Genomic DNA, 21,815 nt, shown 5'->3' on the forward strand with positions numbered 1-21,815 from the left:
ATACGATGAACAATGTGCAAGGGACCCCATTCTTGAATGATGTGTTCCAGCAAGCCACCTGTAAAATCCACCTCGACGAGGATTCAATCCATCCTCTTATCGCGAGCCCCTAGCACCTTAGGATCCATATAAACAAACTTACCTAGTTAATTGTTGATCTCCTCCAATGCCTTCTTGATCTAAAATTCCAGTGGCATGTTAGGAATTTTAACCCAGGTGTATCTGTTAAGACAAGTGTTGGTGAGCGAGTTGAAGCCCACATACTATTTTCATAGTTGCACAAAACTCTAGTCGTGCACCAATGGAGTCTTTAAAATTTTCTGGACATCCGCTTGATGCAGGGAATGTAAGTTATACCACTGGTTCATTAAATGACTGACTTTCACGGTATAATCTAATAATGGTTTCTACTGAGCCAAAACCCAATCCTCCAACTAATGCCTTGTTTTGGAGGCTCTAAACTTGCTCCGAAAGGACATCATGTATGAAACTGAGCATTTTGGGTTTAACGACACTGCGAACATTTGTGTGCCTCCTCCTTCGACACGTCAGTCTATTACCGAAGCCCCCATCTTGTGACAACACATCATTTGCATGCACATGCAAAGATCGCGGGGGTGCATGCATAGGCTCGACATCAACCACACGCGCACCGTCCAACTTAGATCTTGGATGGCCAATATTGCGAGCCTAGGACTGCTCCATCTCCAACGTGGCTCGTAGAAAGGTCTCTTGAGAAGAAATGTATACATCCAGTGATGCCAAGTAATCTTCCATCCACCCCTGAGTGTGTCAAACAAGAACGCGTTGCCATGAAAAAACCAACCCCACCTACCACAATCTGGGGAAGAGCAAAAGATCGCCCCAGACGATGTGTACCAAAAAGGCCCAGAATAGAAAAAGTCTAAAACTGCAGATGCTGAGGAAAGAATATTACCATCCCCGTGTGAGGGAAGAAACACCCGAGGATGTCAGAGGGAGTGCATACACGTAACAGGGAAACATGAGAATAAAAAACCCACTACGAGTGGATGCCAGGTCACAATGCGTAGACAGAGAGGAAGCGATAAAATATAGGGAGGCAGAAAAGGAAAGATACACCACCAGAACAGGTAATGGGAGCCCACACAAAGTCCAAGACCATCAATATTCCCTATACGCAGATCACAGAGAATGTTAACCACCCCTCACAAAGGTAAATGTCACATGAAAAAAACCGAAAAAAGGAGAACGAGAAAAAAACTATCAGAAGTGGTAACGCCAATGCCACCTAGTAAGGACACAACACCACCAGAGAAGAGGATAAGCGGTCCCAAAAATTGATTTATTCATAACAACAACATCAATAACCTGTAATCCTCCACCATAAGTTGTAGAATCTGAAACTAATATCCTTGAACGGATGTGATATGCTAAAAGAGTCCTTCCATTTATGCCAGAGGTATGGAAGTCGAAATTTTCCTTCTTGTTCTATATCAGCAGAGGAGTCCCCACCGAATAACCTCCCGAGAGCGTCACTCCAGTCTTTCATCTGTATACAGAAGCAGGGAGTGCAAGGAAAATAATACCAAAAGGGAGTCCCTATGGGCGACGAGCCAGACTCGATTTAGTACGTAGATGCGAGGAGTTGAAGTGTTCAAACTAGATGTGCGTCAGGATGCAAATGACACATATGAATAGTATAAATATGTGCAACACCTCTAGGAATTGAGAAGTAAACATTCTAGTAGGTGGAGGTCAAGATATGTCAGCCCTAGGGTGATCACTGAACATGTAAAATACCAGAAACAAACAGTACCACTTGGGTCTCAATCCTACCCAAACAGTAGGGAACACCACCCAAAGTATGAAAATATCTTCCAAGTTAACATGAAAAGCCTTTGAAAACCTAGTTATGTAGACTAGACAAAGACATCCAACAATAATGACAAATGAAGAAACCCCTCGGGAACCATCAAATGAAGACCCACCACAGCGAAACGGTTAGAGAAAAGTTACCAGTAGACCCTAGAGAAACAGGTATATAAGGATAGTAGAGGAAAATAAATGGAATAAAGAGCTACCCTCTAGATATTAAGTGCACTTATGCAGTTCCTTGGCATAAGACGACAGGAATGTCCAAACACCCGGGGTATTTGAGACCAAGAAATAGGAAATGTGTAACAGTAGCCACAAACAAAAATAAAGCAAGCATAAGAGAAAAAAAGCACCAATATTAATGCCAGGCCGTATGGGGAGTGCACCAGATGTTTGAAACATGTCCACCGTAGAGGTTACATATAGAGATGTTGATGAGCCACCATATCTTCCCCTCCACCACTCCCAAACCCTACCACATTTGATTTTGATTGTTGTTAGAGAGAGTTATGATAGATTTTCCCATTTTCTAAGTTATTATTTAAAAAACAATTTTAAAAAGTTAGGTAGAGAAACTAATGGATTAACCACCAATTCACATTCATAATCCGACTAGATATCTAGTCACAATTTGTTAATTGAACATAAAGTAAATGTGTAAGGTTCAACATTCCAACAATATTGATAATAAACAAGACTATTTGGAAAATAATTGATCGACCATCTGGCATTTTTTCTTTAAGCTAGATTATAGTTGTGCCAACATGAGAACGACTACAATTTTTTTCACCACAATTAAAGTCACTCCATTATGATATGGCTATTTTGGCCTATCACACACCCTATCATCATAAGTGTTTACAATAGAAATTTGTTTTAAAAAGTTACCATGATATTTTTATTTATTTTAATTAATTCTATAGGACTAAGTGCAAATTTTGATGGAATTGTGTAAATTTAAAATGCTCTCATATTCTAGTGGTCCATTACATCAATATATGGAATTCACACCATTAACTTTTTGGCATATATAAATTATATGATTAAAGCATATTTAAATTAAACATTTGCAAAAAATAATTATTAATTTACTATGTCATTTGTTAGTTGCCACGTATCATGATAAACTAGAAGTGGAAGGCTTAAATTTTTTTGGATGTTCTTCTCCAGTATTACACATGGATCAAATTGAATAAATGATAGTTGTGCATGCATTATTATAGTCTACTGCTAGGGTTTCTAAATGGTGGCATTTGAATATTAAGAGTTAGAAACTAGTTCACGATGCTCACCTTGTGAATCAACGTCATCCTCTCTAATCTTGGCCTTTTGATTGTTCCCATGAATATCCCCTAGGGGAGGGGTGAGTGAAACCCCCTCCTATCAGAATGTTGTCATTAGCATAGTTAGGAAGATAGATGGTGTTGCGAGCTCTTTTGGCAGGCTTGGAGGAAATGCGGAAAATCCAGTATTGTGGACATGGTGGCAATTCCACATGAGAGGAAAATGTCTCCCAAAAGACACATGAAATACCAAATTTGTTATTCTAAATAACAAGTTGGAACAATATAGGCAATTTATTTGCAAAGAAAGATCATGCATTGATCATGGAAAGTTGATGGGCATTTGGCATAAAGAACAAGATATTGTGAAATGGATTCAGCTTAAGTGGAAGCCAAAGGGCTCACTTGAATTAAGGTTGAGGGCTAAATATTTCTTCACTATTATTTTTACGGATTTGGAAGATAGAAACAACATCTTTCAGAATGGTCCATATTTCATGAATAACATAGGTTTATTTACGATATTTTGAGAGGAATGTTATAACCCACATAAAGAACAGTTTCTCACAGCTCCAAGAGGGGTCCGACTTTTTTCCCTACTATATGATTTCTAGGAACGAGACACCCTAGAAGGTAATGGTAATGCCATAGGGGCTTTTGTAAAAAAAAAATGGATATTACAAAGAGGATAATGCATCCATCCTATGGTATAATATGTGTGTAGATGAAGATCTCAAAGCCACTTTTGGAATCAATTCATCTAGAGTATCATGGTGATATATGGACTTAGCCCTTAGATTATGAGCATGTCCCTTTCAAGTTCTATCCTTTCCACGATTACATGTAGTTGATAAGGGATTGACTGCTAACAATGGTTGAGCTACAAGAGAATAATGCTTAAGAGAACTCAGTTGGCTTCCAGGACGTCTCCTATGAAAATGGAAATGCAAGTTCTCAACAACAAGGAAAACCCCGCAGGATAAGGGAGAAGTGATGCTTGAGGTGGTTACAGATGTGAATTCGTTAATAATTTTCAAACGTTGCATTGTGACAAAGGTTGTCTCAATATGGAAATCAATCATGGTCAACCATAGTCCATCATCGCATTGTGACAAGGATTGTCTCAATATGAAAATCAACAATGGTCAACCATGGTCTAACGTTGCATTGTGACAAAGATTGTGTCATGGTCCAACGCCACATTATGATAACCATGGTCATCCATGGTAAACCATGGTCCAACGTCACATTGTGACAAAGATTGTCTCAATATGAAAATCAACCATGGTCAAGCATGGTCAACCATAGTCAACTATGGTACAAAGTCATATTGTGACAAAGATTCTCTCAATGTGAAAATAAATCATGGTCAACCATGGTCCAATGTTGCATTGTGATAAATATTGTTTTAATATGGAAATCAACCATCATCAACCATGTTTGTTTTAGGGTTTATAATATTTTCTTAGCATTTATATACCTTCAGTTTACAATATTAATCCCTTAGGTTTAATATTATTCCCTTAGGTTTTAAGTATTGATCTCTTGGATTTATAATATAAATCCCTTTGGTTTGTTAATCTAAGAGTTCATATTCCTAGGGTATAATATTATTGATAAGCTTTATAATATTAATCCTAGGGTTTAACATAAATCCCTTGGGTTTATAATATAAATTCCTTGTGTTTATGAATCCCTTGGATTTATCAATCACATTGTGACAAAGATTGCCTTGGTATGAAAATCAATCATGGTCAACCATGCTCAATCATGGTCAACCATGATCCAACGTCACATTATGACAAGGATTGTCTCAAGGATAATGGTATAAGGTAATAGAATAATTTTTCCTAATTTCTTACTCTAAATTTTATCAACTCTAAAATGTTTTGTAACTTAAATTTTTACTTCAAAATCAAATAACCAAGTATTGAATCATGTAGCCTCCTACGGAGGAGGTGGGGAGAGTAGTATAAGTACAAGAGTATGTTGAGTTTTTGTTTTAATATGCCTAAAGTTATGTACACCATTCAAAATTATCTCACACTTTTCATCTAGAGGTGCAACCCTACATTTTAAAATAGAAATCTTAGATTCATTTGATGTGTAGTTCAAAATTATCTAACACTTTTCATCTACCAATTAAATATTATTTATAATCCCTAAGGTTTATAATATTTTTAATGTGATTTTTAGGGTTTATAAAAGTTTATCTTAGGGTTTATATAGCTTGGGTTTAGGATTGTCTCAATATGAAAATCAACCATGGTCAACCATGTTCTAATGTCGCATTGTGATAAACATTATCTCTTGGCCCAATGTCGCATTATGAAAACCATGGTCATCTGTGGTCTAATGTCGCATTGTGACAAATATTGTCTCAATATGAAAATCAATCATGCTCAACTATTGTCCAACATCACATTGTGACAAAGGTTGTCTCAATATGAAAATCAGTCATGGTCAACCATAGTCCAGTGTTGCACTGTGACAAAGATCGTGTCTATATGAAAATCAACCATGGTCGACCATGGTCAACCATGTTTATTTTAGGGTTTATAATATCTATCTTAGGGTGTATATAGCTTGCCTTTATTATTAGTAGTAATATTAATTAATAATAATAATCATAATAGTCACAATAATCACAATTATACACCTTTGGCGTATATCAACCACATTTACTAATATAGTTGTGCTAGTAGTAAGTATAGTTGATCTGACATCATTTTCCACATTCTATAAACCATAATTGCTAATATAATTTATATAAATAAATAAGCATCATTTTCTAATTTTTATATATTACATTTATTAATATGATTATACTAGTATTATTACTATAAAATTTAAAACTACATTTTAAAAAATTTGTGAAAATCGTATTATAAGGGTTACTATAAAATCTAAAACTACATTTAATTTTTTTTTTTGAAAATCATATTATAAGGGCTGCAGCAAGACTATGCAATAAAGGTAGAAATAATGCGGTTGAATAAAAAAAACCATGGAAAACACACGGGACGCCAACAAATACAATGTTGAAAGCACATACATGATGAATGCAATGATAATGTAATGCCATATCAAATGAATGCACACAAACCATATCAAAATGTCTACATACAAAAACGCCGCAGACACTTATTATTATAAAATCTAAAACAACCACATAAAACTTAATATTATATTATCTTAAAATAAGAAAACCTAACCTAAAGAAACCTAAACCTAAATAATAAGATCTGAAACTTAATTATTAAAAATAATAATTCTAAAACTATAAACAAACAAAACCTAAAACAAAACCTAATATAATCAACGAGTAACACTTGAATAAAACATAAGTAAACTAAGAAAATAAAAACCTCATGGAATAGACCCCAAAAAAAACCTAACTAGTCCCTGCCTAGGGGTAGGGTCATATGGAGCAACCAGATCGACTCTGACCCCTACTCGAAGGCGTGGTCGCATAATAAAGCGCAGCTGTAGAAGGCAGAAAAATCAGAATTGGTCATCAAAGTTACGAAAATTTATAGCTACAAGCAAATGACCCCGGAAAGATAAAGTAAATTTCACTCTCCATTAACAAATTCAGATCTGCCTTTTTATCGGATTACTTGATAAGAATACAAGCGTCCCATTTCCAAGTTTCAACTTTGATCCCAATATCAGAGACTGATGCATAACTCCTACAACATGAAAAGGGTTTCAAATTTGGAATAATGCTTCGCACAACAGGAAAAGAATGGTTTCAAATTTGGAATAAAGTTTACATTAGATAGGTTGTTTAGTATTTATTAGTTTTATGAGTACTATTTATATGGTTTATATTTTAATTTTATGTAAAAAAATATATTAATTGTGTTTTTAGTAAATCTGTCCACAATGTTTTCTCCTTCCATTTCTTTGTTTCAACACACATCTCAAACTCTTGTATTTTTTGAAAAATAGAAACTAATGTAACCGTGCAATAGACATACCTGCAGTGATGCAGACATAGAGCATAACATCATGAATCTTTAGCTAGACTGTCTCGGTGTGAAATCAATGTAAGAAGTATTGAAGCGATTTCATATATATTAAAATTGTTTTACAATGTAAGCCCAACATCTTCGTGGTCGAGATAAACAGGTTTATTAATCTGCGTGCGTGCTTTCAAAGCGAAAATGCACGTGAAGAGAATTTGCAAGGATGCCTAGAGCTATCATCCATTTTCGACTCAAATGAGAGGGTGGTTTATTATTGAGTGGCACATGTCCCATCACCATCAATCCAAGAGTTGGAGCTTCCCGAAAGAATGCAGATGGAGATCGTCGGTTCACAACGGCACCGCGAGCCAATCCAACGGGGCAGAATAGCAGTCGCTCCAACACACATATTGCCTTTTGCATGGATTTCACGTGTCAGCAGCAGTGCATGCATTTCCCACTGGGCCAGAGTAACCGTAATTAAGTGTTATTGCGTTGGAATAGCTCAGTTCAGAGGGAATCGCTCAGGAATTACAGTGACCGCCATTACTGGTACGCTGCCCTGATAATATTTGCAAGACTCACTGTAAACATTTTTTACCCTGAGAGGCTGATTTGCCCATGGATTTCTTAGTTTTTACACGATTTCATACAACAAGTCCTTATTTCTTGAAGAAAACCTTGTTTTCCGTGGTGACTACTGTAGATACTCTGTAAAGTTCTCATTTTAGTATTTCGCTATTTTTTGGCAGTCTGCTGTTCCTGTGAATGACAAAAGGTTCTTGATGTCAAGAAGTTAAGAAGTCGTCTATGGCACCCTCACGAGCAAGCAAGCATCTCCTCCGCCCCAACCGGGTAACAATAATGGATTCAGCACCGACATTCATTGCTTGCGAGATGGTAGACTTATATACTTCAAGGAGAGGTTGTGTAATGGCCATTAAGGCTGGCTTTTAGGCTGGCTTTCCTGTACAGTCATTCTCATCAATACGCTCGTCAAAAGGGTGGAGCTCGTCAATGTGCGGAAAGGGCGGAAAAGAGAAGAAAAGAAATTCCGGTTATTGATTTGGTTTGAGGGGAATTTTGTCAGGGCCTGAAATACATCACAGGGCGTTAACGCTGTTTACAAGGACATATACTTACAGATTCTCTTTAATGTAATGCCAGTGCCGATGGCATGCATGCTTTTTGGAGCCGGTGGAAAGTGCCCGTTGTGTGAAGGTGGATTGGAATATTCTGGTGGTCAGTACAAATGTCTAGGCTAGCAAAAGCACCAGCAATGGCAAAGCAAGCGTCCCAGCTGAGAACACCAGCAACAGTATTTCAATGGCCTTTCCTCTGCGAAGTAAAGGCAAGTTCCCCAAAATTTCTTGAGATGAAGAATAGGAAAATGTCTGGAAAAAACCTTCGTCTTCAAGATTAGATTTTTCTTCGAACAGTTTGTTCGGCTCCCGAGTTCTTTGCTCTGTGTTTTAGTGACATTCTTCCTACCCAACCCAAACAAATATGCCGGGGCACTGTAGCTTGGTGGAATACTACTACTCAAGTCCATCCTCTTCCTGGATTGAAGAAACCCACAAACGCATATTTGAAAAATCGATGGTTGCAGACCTAGACCTAGAGTGGAATCCTTTTCCATTGGAGGATGATTTCTTTACCATCAGAAAGAAATGGCTCTGCGATTTCAATTCGAATTTGAAGAAGGCCATAGAGAAGGAGCCCTTCACCTTTGCCTGCACAGATCGTATAGCAATGGAGATGGAGACAACTCCTTCTCACAAAACCATTCGCAGGTTTCGACAGACCACAGGAGGACGTGGGGATTCATTCACTGTTCAAAGAATAGTAGAGAAAGCTCAGTTCCGCAGGGATGAATTCGTGAAGGACCTGGCTGATCGAATGACAGCGATGGAGATGAGTGTGGAAAAGCTCAAGGATTTGAAGGCCAAGAAGGAAACTAAACCTGAAAAAGCAAAGCCACTGCCATGTGCATGTACTGTGAAGAAGTCCTTAAAGCAAGAATGGAAGGGGGATAATGGTGTGAAGGGAAAGATTTCATACAAATGGGAAGAATCTAAGAATAAAGTCACCGATCCCATCACAATAACAATTCCTGGAGCGCGGCAGGGGGAGTTCAAAACCATTCGAGTTGAAAAATATACTGTTATCAATGATAACAAGTCTTCAGATGCTAAGATCCGAGTCATTCCACTTGAAGAAGGCGGTGGGAGCAGCAGTAGCAGCAACAGCCACTCAGATGATGATGAGGCGTGTAAGAAAATCCAGGCAAGACAAAGATGAAACTTATGTTGAAAATGTTGTCAAACACATTACTTGTTCTTGGTCTTCTTTTGCTGACAACTATTTGTGTGTAACATGACAGGGTGTGTTGGCCAAAAGGAGAGTTGCAGCAACTGGTCAACTCAGTTGTAAGGGGAAGCAGAAGGAGTTGTCTCCCCAGGATGCTGCTGTGATCATTCAGACCTGCTTTCGGGAATATCTGGTTCGTCGTTCCCAAAACCTTTGCAGCCTACGAGACCTTGCTATAGCAAAGGCCAAGCTGAAGGAGCTCAGATCTCTATTCACAAACTATGCCTATCGTCGGCATCTGTGCAGGGATGCAGAGGAGAAACAGAGATTTTGCGAGAAAACTATTGTCCTCTTACTTACAGTCGATTCCATTGAGGTATGTACACAATTACCCACCTTTATAAAAACTCCTTGCTTTCATTTTTGGGCTATTTTTAGTGTGTCACTGTGTTTTGATATCATGCATTGCTAGCTTTTTTGGTTGATAATCCTTTTTCTTTTATATTCCTGTAGCTTGTTATAATCACAACAACTAATTGGTATGTATGATGGGTTTTAATCCAGTCATAACCAACTTGTTCTGGATTTTGGACTTCAGGGCTGATTATTCAGTGGTGCCTGAGTGGAGATTGGACTTGTTACCAATCCTGAACGTATTAAAGGGAAATGGAAAATTCCGAAGGAAACAGATAATGCCTATAACATACTTATCATGATATACGCGTACAGGCAAATCTCCATAAAAGCTGCGACCAAGACCTGCAAGGAGGTAACTGTGAATGAAATTTTTTGAACTTTAAATAATTTCAGTAGTTTTGTAGAAATTTCTATGGAAATGAAATTATTCGAAATTCGTTCAGAAGTAAATATGTAGAAGAAGCATTGAATGCTCTGTAAATCTATGTAAAAGAAGTATTCATAGCTTATTGTCTTCAAACGCTCGATAAAGCTTATCATACGATCCGTTTCATTTGAATTTTGCATAAATATTTTCCAGAAATATATGTAAGTAGCATCGAATGCTCTGTACAGTGTAGATGCATGTAAATTAAGTATTCATAGACATGCAGGATTTAAATTGATTTACCTGAATGATCTGCGCCCTCTGCACAGAAATCTCGCCACAGTCTCAGCATTTGAGAGTTGTTCTGCGCCCTCTGCACAGAAATCCCGCCACAGTCTCAGCATTTGAGAGTTGTTCAGGCGTTCCTCCAGCTATTAGTCTTTCTCCGCTCCTATCCTCCCACGGTCCAGCTTCCAGCTCCAGCTATTAGTCTTTCTCCGCTCCTATCCTCCCACAGGGAAGCAGCTCGAGGAATTCATGCAGCAAGGGAAAGTGGGCGGGGAATGTATCACAGCAAAGAGGCAAGAAAGACAGCATCTGTTCTGCATGCAGAGTGACACATTGCAACAACGATATCAACCGGTTCAGCCTCCTCAGATAGCTCAAATGCAATAAGAACATAAAATGCCTCAGATTTAATGCTGGCATTAGTCCAGCATTAGTTCAAACCCGTTAACGGTTAGCCAGAATGCAGCAGGCTTAAAACCAATTTAAGCTATGGTCGGGCCTCTTCCGCCTCGGGAAGAGGCCAAATAAGATGGCAAAAGTTAAGTTCGAAATAAAAGTTTGGTAAAGTTTGGTTATCCGGCACAGCGCGTTTGAGAGCGTTTGAGAAAACTTTGTAATAAGCACAGTATAGCACAGTAATAGAACTTGAAACTAATGCTAAGTCCCTGCCGATCGATTACAATAGTCCCTGCCGAATGCCAAATGGCAGGGACTAATGTTTTGTAACTTAAATTTTTACTTCAAAATCAAATAAGCAAGGATTGAATCATGTACCCTTCTACGGAGGAGGTGGGGAGAGTAGTATAAGTATAAGAGTATGTTGAGTTTTTGTTTTAATATGCCTCAAGTCAAGTACACCATTCAAAATTATCTAAAACTTTTCATCTAGGGGTGCATGCGTACATTTTAAAATAGAAATCTTAGATTCATTTGATGTGTAGTTCAAAATTATCTAACACTTTTCATCTACTAATTAAATATTGTTTATAATCCCTAAGGTTTATAATATTTGTAATGTGATTTTTAGGGTTTATAAAAGTTTATCTTAGTGTTTATATATCTTGGGTTTAGGATTGTCTCAATATGAAAATCAACCATGGTCAACCATGTTCTAATGTCGCATTGTGATAAACATTATCTCTTGGCCCAATGTCGCATTATGAAAACCATGGTCATCTGTGGTCTAATGTCGCATTGTGACAAATATTGTCTCAATATGAAAATCAATCATGCTCAACTATTGTCCAACATCACATTGTGACAAAGGTTGTCTCAATATGAAAATCAGTCATGGTCAACCATAGTCCAGTGTTGCACTATGACAAAGATCGTGTCTATATGAAAATCAACCATGGTCGACCATGGTCAACCATGTTTATTTTAGGGTTTATAATATCTATCTTAGGGTGTATATAGCTTGTCTTTATTATTAGTAGTAATATTAATTAATAATAATAGTCACAATAGTCACAATAATCACAATTATACACCTTTGGCGTATATCAACCACATTACTAATGTAATTGTGCTAGTAGTAAATATAGTTGATTTGACATCATTTTCCACATTCTATAAACCATAATTGCTAATATAATTTATATAAACAAATAAGCATCATTTTCCAATTTTTATATATTACATTTATTAATATGATTATACTAGTATTATTACTATAAAATTTAAAACTACATTTTAAAAAATTTGTGAAAATCGTATTATAAGGGTTACTATAAAATCTAAAACTACATTTAATTTTTTTTTGAAAATCATATTATAAGGGCTGCAGCAAGACTATGCAATAAAGGTAGAAATAATGCGGTTGAATAAAAAAAACCATGGAAAACACACGGGGACGCCAACGAATACAATGTTGAAAGCACATACATGATGAATGCAATGATAATGTAATGCCATATCAAATGAATGCACACAAACCATATCAAAATGTCTACATACAAAAACGCCGCAGACACTTATTATTATAAAATCTAAAACAACCACATAAAACTTAATATTATATTATCTTAAAATAAGAAAACCTAACCTAAACCTAAATAATAAGATCTGAAACTTAATTATTAAAAATAATAATTCTAAAACTATAAACAAACAAAACCTAAAACAAAACCTAATATAATCAACGAGTAACACTTGAATAAAACATAAGTAAACTAAGAAAATAAAAACCTCATGGAATAGACCCCAAAAAAAACCTAACTAGTCCCTGCCTAGGGGTAGGGTCATATGGAGCAACCAGATTGACTCTGACCCCTACTCGAAGGCGTGGTCGCATAATAAAGCGCAGCTGTAGAAGGCAGAAAAATCAGAATTGGTCATCAAAGTTACGAAAATTTATAGCTACAAGCAAATGACCCCGGAAAGATAAAGTAAATTTCACTCTCCATTAACAAATTCAGATCTGCCTTTTTATCGGATTACTTGATAAGAATACAAGCGTCCCATTTCCAAGTTTCAACTTTGATCCCAATATCAGAGACTGATGCATAACTCCTACAACATGAAAAGGGTTTCAAATTTGGAATAATGCTTCGCACAACAGGAAAAGAATGGTTTCAAATTTGGAATAAAGTTTACATTAGATAGGTTGTTTAGTATTTATTAGTTTTATGAGTACTATTTATATGGTTTATATTTTAATTTTATGTAAAAAAATATATTAATTGTGTTTTTAGTAAATCTGTCCACAATGTTTTCTCCTTCCATTCCTTTGTTTCAACACACATCTCAAACTCTTTTATTTTTTGAAAAATAAAAACTAATGTAACCGTGCAATAGACATACCTGCAGTGATGCAGGCATAGAGCATAACATCATGAATCTTTAGCTAGACTGTCTCGGTGTGAAATCAATGTAAGAAGTATTGAAGCGATTTCATATATATTAAAATTGTTTTACAATGTAAGCCCAACATCTTCGTGGTCGAGATAAACAGGTTTATTAATCTGCGTGCGTGCTTTCAAAGCGAAAATGCACGTGAAGAGAATTTGCAAGGATTCCTAGAGCTATCATCCATTTTCGACTCAAATGAGAGGGTGGTTTATTATTGAGTGGCACATGTCCCATCACCATCAATCCAAGAGTTGGAGCTTCCCGAAAGAATGCAGATGGAGATCGTCGGTTCACAACGGCACCGCGGGCCAATCCAACGGGGCAGAATAGCAGTCGCTCCAACACACATATTGCCTTTTGCATGGATTTCACGTGTCAGCAGCAGTGCATGCATTTCCCACTGGGCCAGAGTAACCGTAATTAAGTGTTATTGCGTTGGAATAGCTCAGTTCAGAGGGAATCGCTCAGGAATTACAGTGACCGCCATTACTGGTACGCTGCCCTGATAATATTTGCAAGACTCACTGTAAACAGTTTTTACCCTGAGAGGCTGATTTGCCCATGGATTTCTTAGTTTTTACACGATTTCATACATCAAGTCCTTATTTCTTGAAGAAAACCTTGTTTTCCGTGGTGACTACTGTAGATACTCTGTAAAGTTCTCATTTTAGTATTTCGCTATTTTTTGGCAGTCTGTTGTTCCTGTGAATGACAAAAGGTTCTTGATGTCAAGAAGTTAAGAAGTCGTCTATGGCACCCTCACGAGCAAGCAAGCATCTCCTCCGCCCCAACCGGGTAACAATAATGGATTCAACACCGACATTCATTGCTTGCGAGATGGTAGACTTATATACTTCAAGGAGAGGTTGTGTAATGGCCATTAAGGCTGGCTTTTAGGCTGGCTTTCCTGTACAGTCATTCTCGTCAATACGCTCGTCAAAAGGGTGGAGCTCGTCAATGTGCGGAAAGGGCGGAAAAGAGAAGAAAAGAAATTCCGGTTATTGATTTGGTTTGAGGGGAATTTTGTCAGGGCCTGAAATACATCACAGGGCGTTAACGCTGTTTACAAGGACATATACTTACAGATTCTCTTTAATGTAATGCCAGTGCCGATGGCATGCATGCTTTTTGGAGCCGTTGGAAAGTGCCCGTTGTGTGAAGGTGGATTGGAATATTCTGGTGGTCAGTACAAATGTCTAGGCTAGCAAAGGCACCAGCAATGGCAAAGCAAGCGTCCCAGCTGAGAACACCAGCAACAGTATTTCAATGGCCTTTCCTCTGCGAAGTAAAGGCAAGTTCCCCAAAATTTCTTGAGATGAAGAATAGGAAAATGTCCGGAAAAAACCTTCGTCTTCAAGATTAGATTTTTCTTCGAACAGTTTGTTCGGCTCCCGAGTTCTTTGCTCTGTGTTTTAGTGACATTCTTCCTACCCAACCCAAACAAATATGCCGGGGCACTGTAGCTGGGTGGAATACTACTACTCAAGTCCATCCTCTTCCTGGATTGAAGAAACCCACAAACGCATATTTGAAAAATCGATGGTTGCAGACCTAGACCTAGAGTGGAATCCTTTTCCATTGGAGGATGATTTCTTTGCCATCAGAAAGAAATGGCTCTGCGATTTCAATTCGAATGTGAAGAAGGCCATAGAGAAGGAGCCCTTCACCTTTGCCTGCACAGATCGTATAGCAATGGAGATGGAGACAACTCCTTCTCACAAAACCATTCGCAGGTTTCGACAGACCACAGGAGGACGTGGGGATTCATTCGTTGTTCAAAGAATAGTAGAGAAAGCTCAGTTCCGCAGGGATGAATTCGTGAAGGACCTGGCTGATCGAATGACAACGATGGAGATGAGTGTGGAAAAGCTCAAGGATTTGAAGGCCAAGAAGGAAACTAAACTTGAAAAAGCAAAGCCACTGCCATGTGCATGTACTGTGAAGAAGTCCTTAAAGCAAGAATGGAAGGGGGATAATGGTGTGAAGGGAAAGATTTCATACAAATGGGAAGAATCTAAGAATAAAGTCACCGATCCCATCACAATAACAATTCCTGGAGCGCGGCAGTGGCAGTTCAAAACCATTCGAGTTGAAAAATATACTGTTATCAATGATAACAAGTCTTCAGATGCTAAGATCCGAGTCATTCCACTTGAAGAAGGCGGTGGGAGCAGCAGTAGCAGCAGCAGCCACTCAGATGATGATGAGGCGTGTAAGAAAATCCAGGCAAGACAAAGATGAAACTTATGTTGAAAATGTTGTCAAACACATTACTTGTTCTTGGTCTTCTTTTGCTGACAACTATTTGTGTGTAACATGGCAGGGTGTGTTGGCCAAAAGGAGAGCTGCAGCAACTGGTCAACTCAGTTGTAAGGGGAAGCAGAAGGAGTTGTCTCCCCAGGATGTTGCTGTGATCATTTAGACCTGCTTTCGGGAATATCTGGTTCGTCGTTCCCAAAACCTTCGCAGCCTACGAGACCTTGCTATAGCAAAGGCCAAGCTGAAGGAGCTCAGATCTCTATTCACAAACTATGCCTATCGTCGGCATCTGTGCAGGGATGCAGAGGAGAAACAGAGATTTTGCGAGAAAACTATTGTCCTCTTACTTACAGTCGATTCCATTGAGGTATGTACACAATTACCCACCTTTATGGAAACTCCTTGCTTTCATTTTTGGGCTATTTTTAGTGTGTCACTGTGTTTTGATATCATGCATTGCTAGCTTTTTTGGTTGATAATCCTTTTTCTTTTATATTCCTGTAGCTTGTTATAATCACAACAACTAATTGGTATGTATGATGGGTTTTAATCCAGTCACAACCAACTTGTTCTGGATTTTGGACTTCAGGGCTGATTATTCAGCGGTGCCTGAGTGGAGATTGGACTTGTTACCAATCCTGAACGTATTAAAGGGAAATGGAAAATTCCGAAGGAAACAGATAATGCCTATAACATACTTATCATGATATACGCGTACAGGCAAATCTCCATAAAAGCTGCGACCAAGACCTGCAAGGAGGTAACTGTGAATGAAATTTTTTGAACTTTAAATAATTTCAGTAGTTTTGTAGAAATTTCTATGGAAATGAAATTATTCGAAATTCGTTCAGAAGTAAATATGTAGAAGAAGCATTGAATGCTCTGTAAATCTATGTAAAAGAAGTATTCATAGCTTATTGTCTTCAAACACTCGATAAAGCTTATCATACGATCCGTTTCATTTGAATTTTGCATAAATATTTTCCAGAAATATATGTAAGTAGCATCGAATGCTCTGTACAGTGTAGATGCATGTAAATTAAGTATTCATAGACATGCAGAATTTAAATTGATTTACCTGAATGATCTGCGCCCTCTGCACAGAAATCTCGCCACAGTCTCAGCATTTGAGAGTTGTTCTGCGCCCTCTGCACAGAAATCCCGCCACAGTCTCAGCATTTGAGAGTTGTTCAGGCGTTCCTCCAGCTATTAGTCTTTCTCCGCTCCTATCCTCCCACGGTCCAGCTTCCAGTTCCAGCTATTAGTCTTTCTCCGCTCCTATCCTCCCACAGGGAAGCAACTCGAGGAATTCATGCAGCAAGGGAAAGTGGGCGGGGAATGTATCACAGCAAAGAGGCAAGAAAGACAGCATCTGTGCTGCATGCAGAGTGACACATTGCAACAACGATATCAACCGGTTCAGCCTCCTCAGATAGCTCAAATGCAATAAGAACATAAAATGCCTCAGATTTAATGCTGGCATTAGTCCAGCATTAGTTCAAACCCGTTAACGGTTAGCCAGAATGCAGCAGGCTTAAAACCAATTTAAGCTATGGTCGGGCCTCTTCCGCCTCGGGAAGAGGCCAAATAAGATGGCAAAAGTTAAGTTCGAAATAAAAGTTTGGTAAAGTTTGGTTATCCGGCACAGCGCGTTTGAGAAAACTTTGTAATAAGCACAATATAGCACAGTAATAGAACTTGAAACTAATGCTAAGTCCCTGCCGATCGATTACAATAGTCCCTGCCGAATGCCAGATGGCAGGGACTAATAATAAGAACTTCATGAAATAGAATAAAAACCTAAAGTATACAAATAAAATTTAAAGTAATAATAAGAGATTTTTTTTTAATAGATTTTCAAAAATAAAAAGCGCATTTTACCCTTTCACTAGTGAAAACTCTAAAATCTTTTCCTATCATAGACAAGACATAATATTTTCAACCTATTAAATCTTAGCTATCTATAATTTAAAAAATTTCTCCATACCTATTCCCATATAAACCATGATAAATATAAGATGAACAATGTGAAAACATTTATTTATTAAAAAATGTATTAATAGATTTAGATGAAAAATGTCAAAACATGTTCAAACTAAAACGAATATCTATGGATGTCGTCACTCTCCCAACTTCATCTTCATCTCATCTGACAGATTTCATTGTTTACTGAGAGTTTGTTTTCTAACCTGTTATGTCATATTAACGTGTAGTCACTAGGGCATCAAAGTCGATATTTCGGGGCTTTAGCACAAAGTAATTAACGATTTTATGTTAGAAGGCTTAACAAGTAACAGCTATATAAAGAATCAGAACGGCTTCGTAGTATAAGGATAAATCTGCAGACTCATCATCGTCAACTAAACTATGAAAAATTGCACGCAACCGTTTACTTGGATAACGGCCAATAGATGTATGGAGAAGAGACAATTACGTAACTACAATGAAATATTTTTATTTTACATCGAAATAAAAACATAGATGCAACTATGTTGAAATAATTCGGATTCTCAAAACAACACGACAAGACTTTACATGTCTGAAAACACGATCAAATATAAAAAAAAAGAGCATGGTTAGAGAAGGAAAGGCCTCTTGACTGGTAGGTCTTTAATTTGCACAGAAACCCTAATTTATTTTACCTTTTATTACTTATCGTACACGCCTGCAATTAGTTATCGTGTTACAAGACTTTAACTGTGCGCTACGGGCAGACGGTTTGAGAAACCCGCAAGCCTGCAATTAGTTGTAGAGCTACAAGTTTTTAACTATGTGCCAGCTGCAGATTATTTGAAAAACGGGGCACTTTCAGAGTTGTATATAAGGCATTCCATCAACAATTCTGTACCTACAACTGAAACAAACACAGATCTGGATACTATCAAGAAAGAAATTATTATTAATAGAGTTAGCCATAAAATCTGAAAATGGATCCTCAAGGAGCTCCCGGAGGACCTGCAGGCGGGAGTGGTCCTGGTCCTGGTCCTCATCCTCATCCTGACCCTCCTGGTCCTGATGGTGGCTGCTGCGGCCCTTGCGGTTGTTTAGATGCATGGTAATTCTAAAATATTAACGCGACATTGTGAATGTTGATATATCCGATTGTTTTCAATCATGTAGTTTTTGGCGGTTTAAATTTGGTTTACTGAGTTTGATATCTTGCTAACAGAAATTACCATTTGCTGCAGCTTATCCTTCCTCTGTTGCTGCTGGTGTCCTCGAGACCCTCCTCCTCCACGAAAGTGAAAAATCAAAGAATGACCAGATACATATTAGTTACAACACCATGGACTTCAATATTTTTATGGCTTCCCTTTACAATAACCAAAATGCTGTTTCTGGTAGTTTGTCTCTCATAATACTAGGTTGATTCAGTCGACTCGTATCATTTATTGGATACATATGTATTAAGTCAGAATAAAGTTCTATATCCTTTATTAATTTTATTGTTCAGAATTAATGTAAATTTGAATAGATAAAAATAAAATTTCAAATGTTAATTCCCGGTACGTATATTTTTTTATAAGATTATAATTATTATGGATGGAACAGCATCACACAATCTGTAGGGAAAATGTCATTTTGTATTCTCTTTTGCATATTCTATTTTTTAAGAGATAAATATGTATCTCTCATGTTCTTGGCTAACTTTACAAATACCAGTCTGTTTTTAAAAAATTACGTTATTTAATATGCTTCATAGTTAGAAATTTTTTCTTTGATTCATTAGAAATTCTGAATCTGTAACCAAAATACTTTTCTAATGGAAATTTAAATACGGACAACATATCAATCTGAGAGAGCGGAAGTGACAGTAACGTAACGATGAAAAATAAATTATTGTTTCTCATTTTCTTGATTTGCCTTAGTCAACCTGCATAATTGATTCTAACCATTATCATTATAATTTACAGACCTATGAGTTACCTTAATCAAGGTGCATAATATCTAGTTGATTTTAATCACTATCATTATAATTTACAGACCTATCAAAACAGCCGAATCTGTATCATTATGATATCTAAACATACCCAGCGAACTTGATAAGACATATAAAATTAATCGAAGATTTAAAAATACATTAACAGGGGCACTTTACAATTAACTAATCTACACAGGCTATTTAAATTAAAATATTATAAAAAGGAAGCAATTCTGAAAATATTGGCATCGAAACTAGGCATACGTAGACCACAAACCCGCTGTAATTACTGCTACCATTCCACAGACTAGCCTAACAGCGTAGCCACCGATTCACATTCAAAAGTAAGGCTACTGTACTAATTTAAGCCCTTCCAATGAATTTTGTTGCGAAGATTAGCTTTCTGTGATCAGCATAATATTTTCCTTATTTACTTTTTTGCTACTCTATATCTGGACTTTAAATTATGTCTCCGCTTCGATTAGGCTACCATATGAGAAGATTGATCAGATGATTTTTAGTCTGGGAAGTGATTTGTTACAACTTACAACCTCTGTTTAATTCTTAAGATGATTAAGGACAGTTTTAGTCTTAAGATGTTTCAGGACAGTTTTAGTGTTGCTTTCAAGCATAGAATACTGAAATTGCCTGTGTTTTGTTGGATGGGATTTAAATTTTAGAGCCATTTCCATCTGAAATTAGTTTTCATTACCTGTACTTGAACTCACACATTTCTCTTCTCCTTCATCATTTTCGGAAAAATAACCGTATTCCAAGGAGTTGGAGGCGTTGACTACATCAAATAAGTAGGTACACTAATAAAAGGTTCCGGATACTAGTTGCAATTTTTGAATTTCTTTCACTAAAATTTATTATTCGATTCCATTAAAAAGGGGCCAGGAATGCATGCATCTGAGAAGGATTTCATGTTATACGAATTAAATTTTGGTACAAATGAATAACATAACTATAACAAATCACCATGAATATTTGCAATGATGATTGTTAGGGTTTTTGAGTTTTGATAGTTCGATCTAACATCATCCTAATTCTATTCATTAAACATCCTAACCATTTTCCCTTGTATTGTGATATAAGCCTCGATGAATAGATAAATAGAATAGATAACATTATAACGATAGGTCAAACATCAAATATAATGAATATTTTTTGTAGATCCTGTAACACCTTAGTTTTGATTAGCATCATATAGTTGTATATATTATGAAGGGTTGATAGCCTAGTGATATAATGTGTAAGCTTTGTAGATGGAAAAATAATAAAATGAAATACACCATTGAATATAGGAGGTAGGATGGACATGGACAAAGTCATATGGGTTATGATTTCACAAGAGAGCATTGAAATCGTGTCGAAGGAGAAAATTTCATACTCTTAGAGTCCAATATCAATTTCATAAAATAATTATCATTACTATATAGTTCTTATTTGTTTTATTATATCTAATTGTTAAATGCATATGTGAGGTTGGTAGAAGATTAACTCTAGCAGGTTATTAATGTGTGGAGGTATGTACACTTATGTAAGAGGTGGGTGAGAGATTCATCCCACTTACTAATGATGGGATGGGCTTAGTAAAATAGTATATGGAAAAAACGAGAGTCTGGCATACATGACAAAAGTGAGAAGTTAATTTTTATTTGGTACACGAAATACTCCAAGGCATATATATTATATGATCCAATAACAAATGTTTAATGTGAAGAAAATGAAGCACACGATGCGTTGATAAATCTATAACAATTAAGAAGTAATAACTCAAGTAAAAGATGTTGCAAAGGAACAAGTTATACAAAGAGTTCAACAAGATTCACAAATTCAATCATCAATTAAAAATACCTCAACAAGAACTCCAATACATTCTATTCAAGGTGAGTCATCTACTCCAACAACTCAATATTCTCCTACTACTTGATCAAAAAGTGAATCTGATTCCTCAAGGACTAGAATGAGTAGAAGATTGAGTGAGATCTATGAGGAGTTAGTTGCAAATTCATATTTTGCACTATTGACTTGCCAACTGATATCTTTTGAAGAGGTAATGAGAGATGAAAATTGGGTCAAAGGAACGGATGATGAGATGCATTACATAAAGAAAAATAATACATGTGATCTAATATAATCAATGGAAAATAAAGATTGCATAGGTGTTCAATGCGTATACAAAAAAAATCTCAATGAGAAAGGAAAAATAGAAAGTACAAGGTTACATTGGTAGTAAAAGGATTTGCACAACAACCTTAAGTGGATTATGGTGATACCTTTACACC

The 21,815-nt window shown here is 36.9% G+C and overlaps 1 protein-coding gene, 1 long non-coding RNA gene and 1 pseudogene across 5 annotated transcripts in view; all 3 read left to right on the forward strand.

Annotated features, from left to right (window-relative positions):
- Positions 1 to 8,652: 8,652 nt before the first annotated feature.
- On the forward strand, positions 8,653 to 10,214 carry LOC149209600 (uncharacterized). The gene is made up of 4 exons (XM_089398683.1): positions 8,653 to 9,397; positions 9,495 to 9,797; positions 9,935 to 9,960; positions 10,151 to 10,214. Exons 1-4 carry the CDS (start codon positions 8,711 to 8,713, stop codon positions 10,212 to 10,214), a joined length of 1,080 nt encoding a protein of 359 aa, XP_089254809.1. The 5' UTR covers positions 8,653 to 8,710.
- Positions 10,215 to 14,690: 4,476 nt separating this feature from the next.
- On the forward strand, positions 14,691 to 16,104 carry LOC149209601 (uncharacterized; annotated as a pseudogene). The gene is made up of 2 exons (XR_016252233.1): positions 14,691 to 15,569; positions 15,667 to 16,104. The product of XR_016252233.1 is annotated as an uncharacterized LOC149209601 (transcript).
- Positions 16,105 to 18,393: 2,289 nt separating this feature from the next.
- Positions 18,394 to 21,815, forward strand: part of LOC149209602 (uncharacterized) — a 77,817-nt gene continuing 74,395 nt past the window's right edge. Inside the window, exons 1-2 of one of the 3 annotated variants that reach the window (XR_016252235.1) lie at positions 18,414 to 18,657; positions 18,791 to 19,146. This is a non-coding gene — a long non-coding RNA (uncharacterized LOC149209602). Of the gene's footprint in view, positions 18,658 to 18,790; positions 19,147 to 21,815 lie in introns of those variants that run through there. The other 2 variants (XR_016252236.1, XR_016252234.1) reach the window with 2 other exon arrangements.

The sequence above is a fragment of the Pinus tabuliformis genome, chromosome 1_2 (assembly GCF_031772625.1).
Source record: "Pinus tabuliformis cultivar Carrire ecotype Pingquan chromosome 1_2, CPIR1, whole genome shotgun sequence".
Taxonomy (NCBI): Eukaryota; Viridiplantae; Streptophyta; class Pinopsida; order Pinales; family Pinaceae; genus Pinus; species Pinus tabuliformis.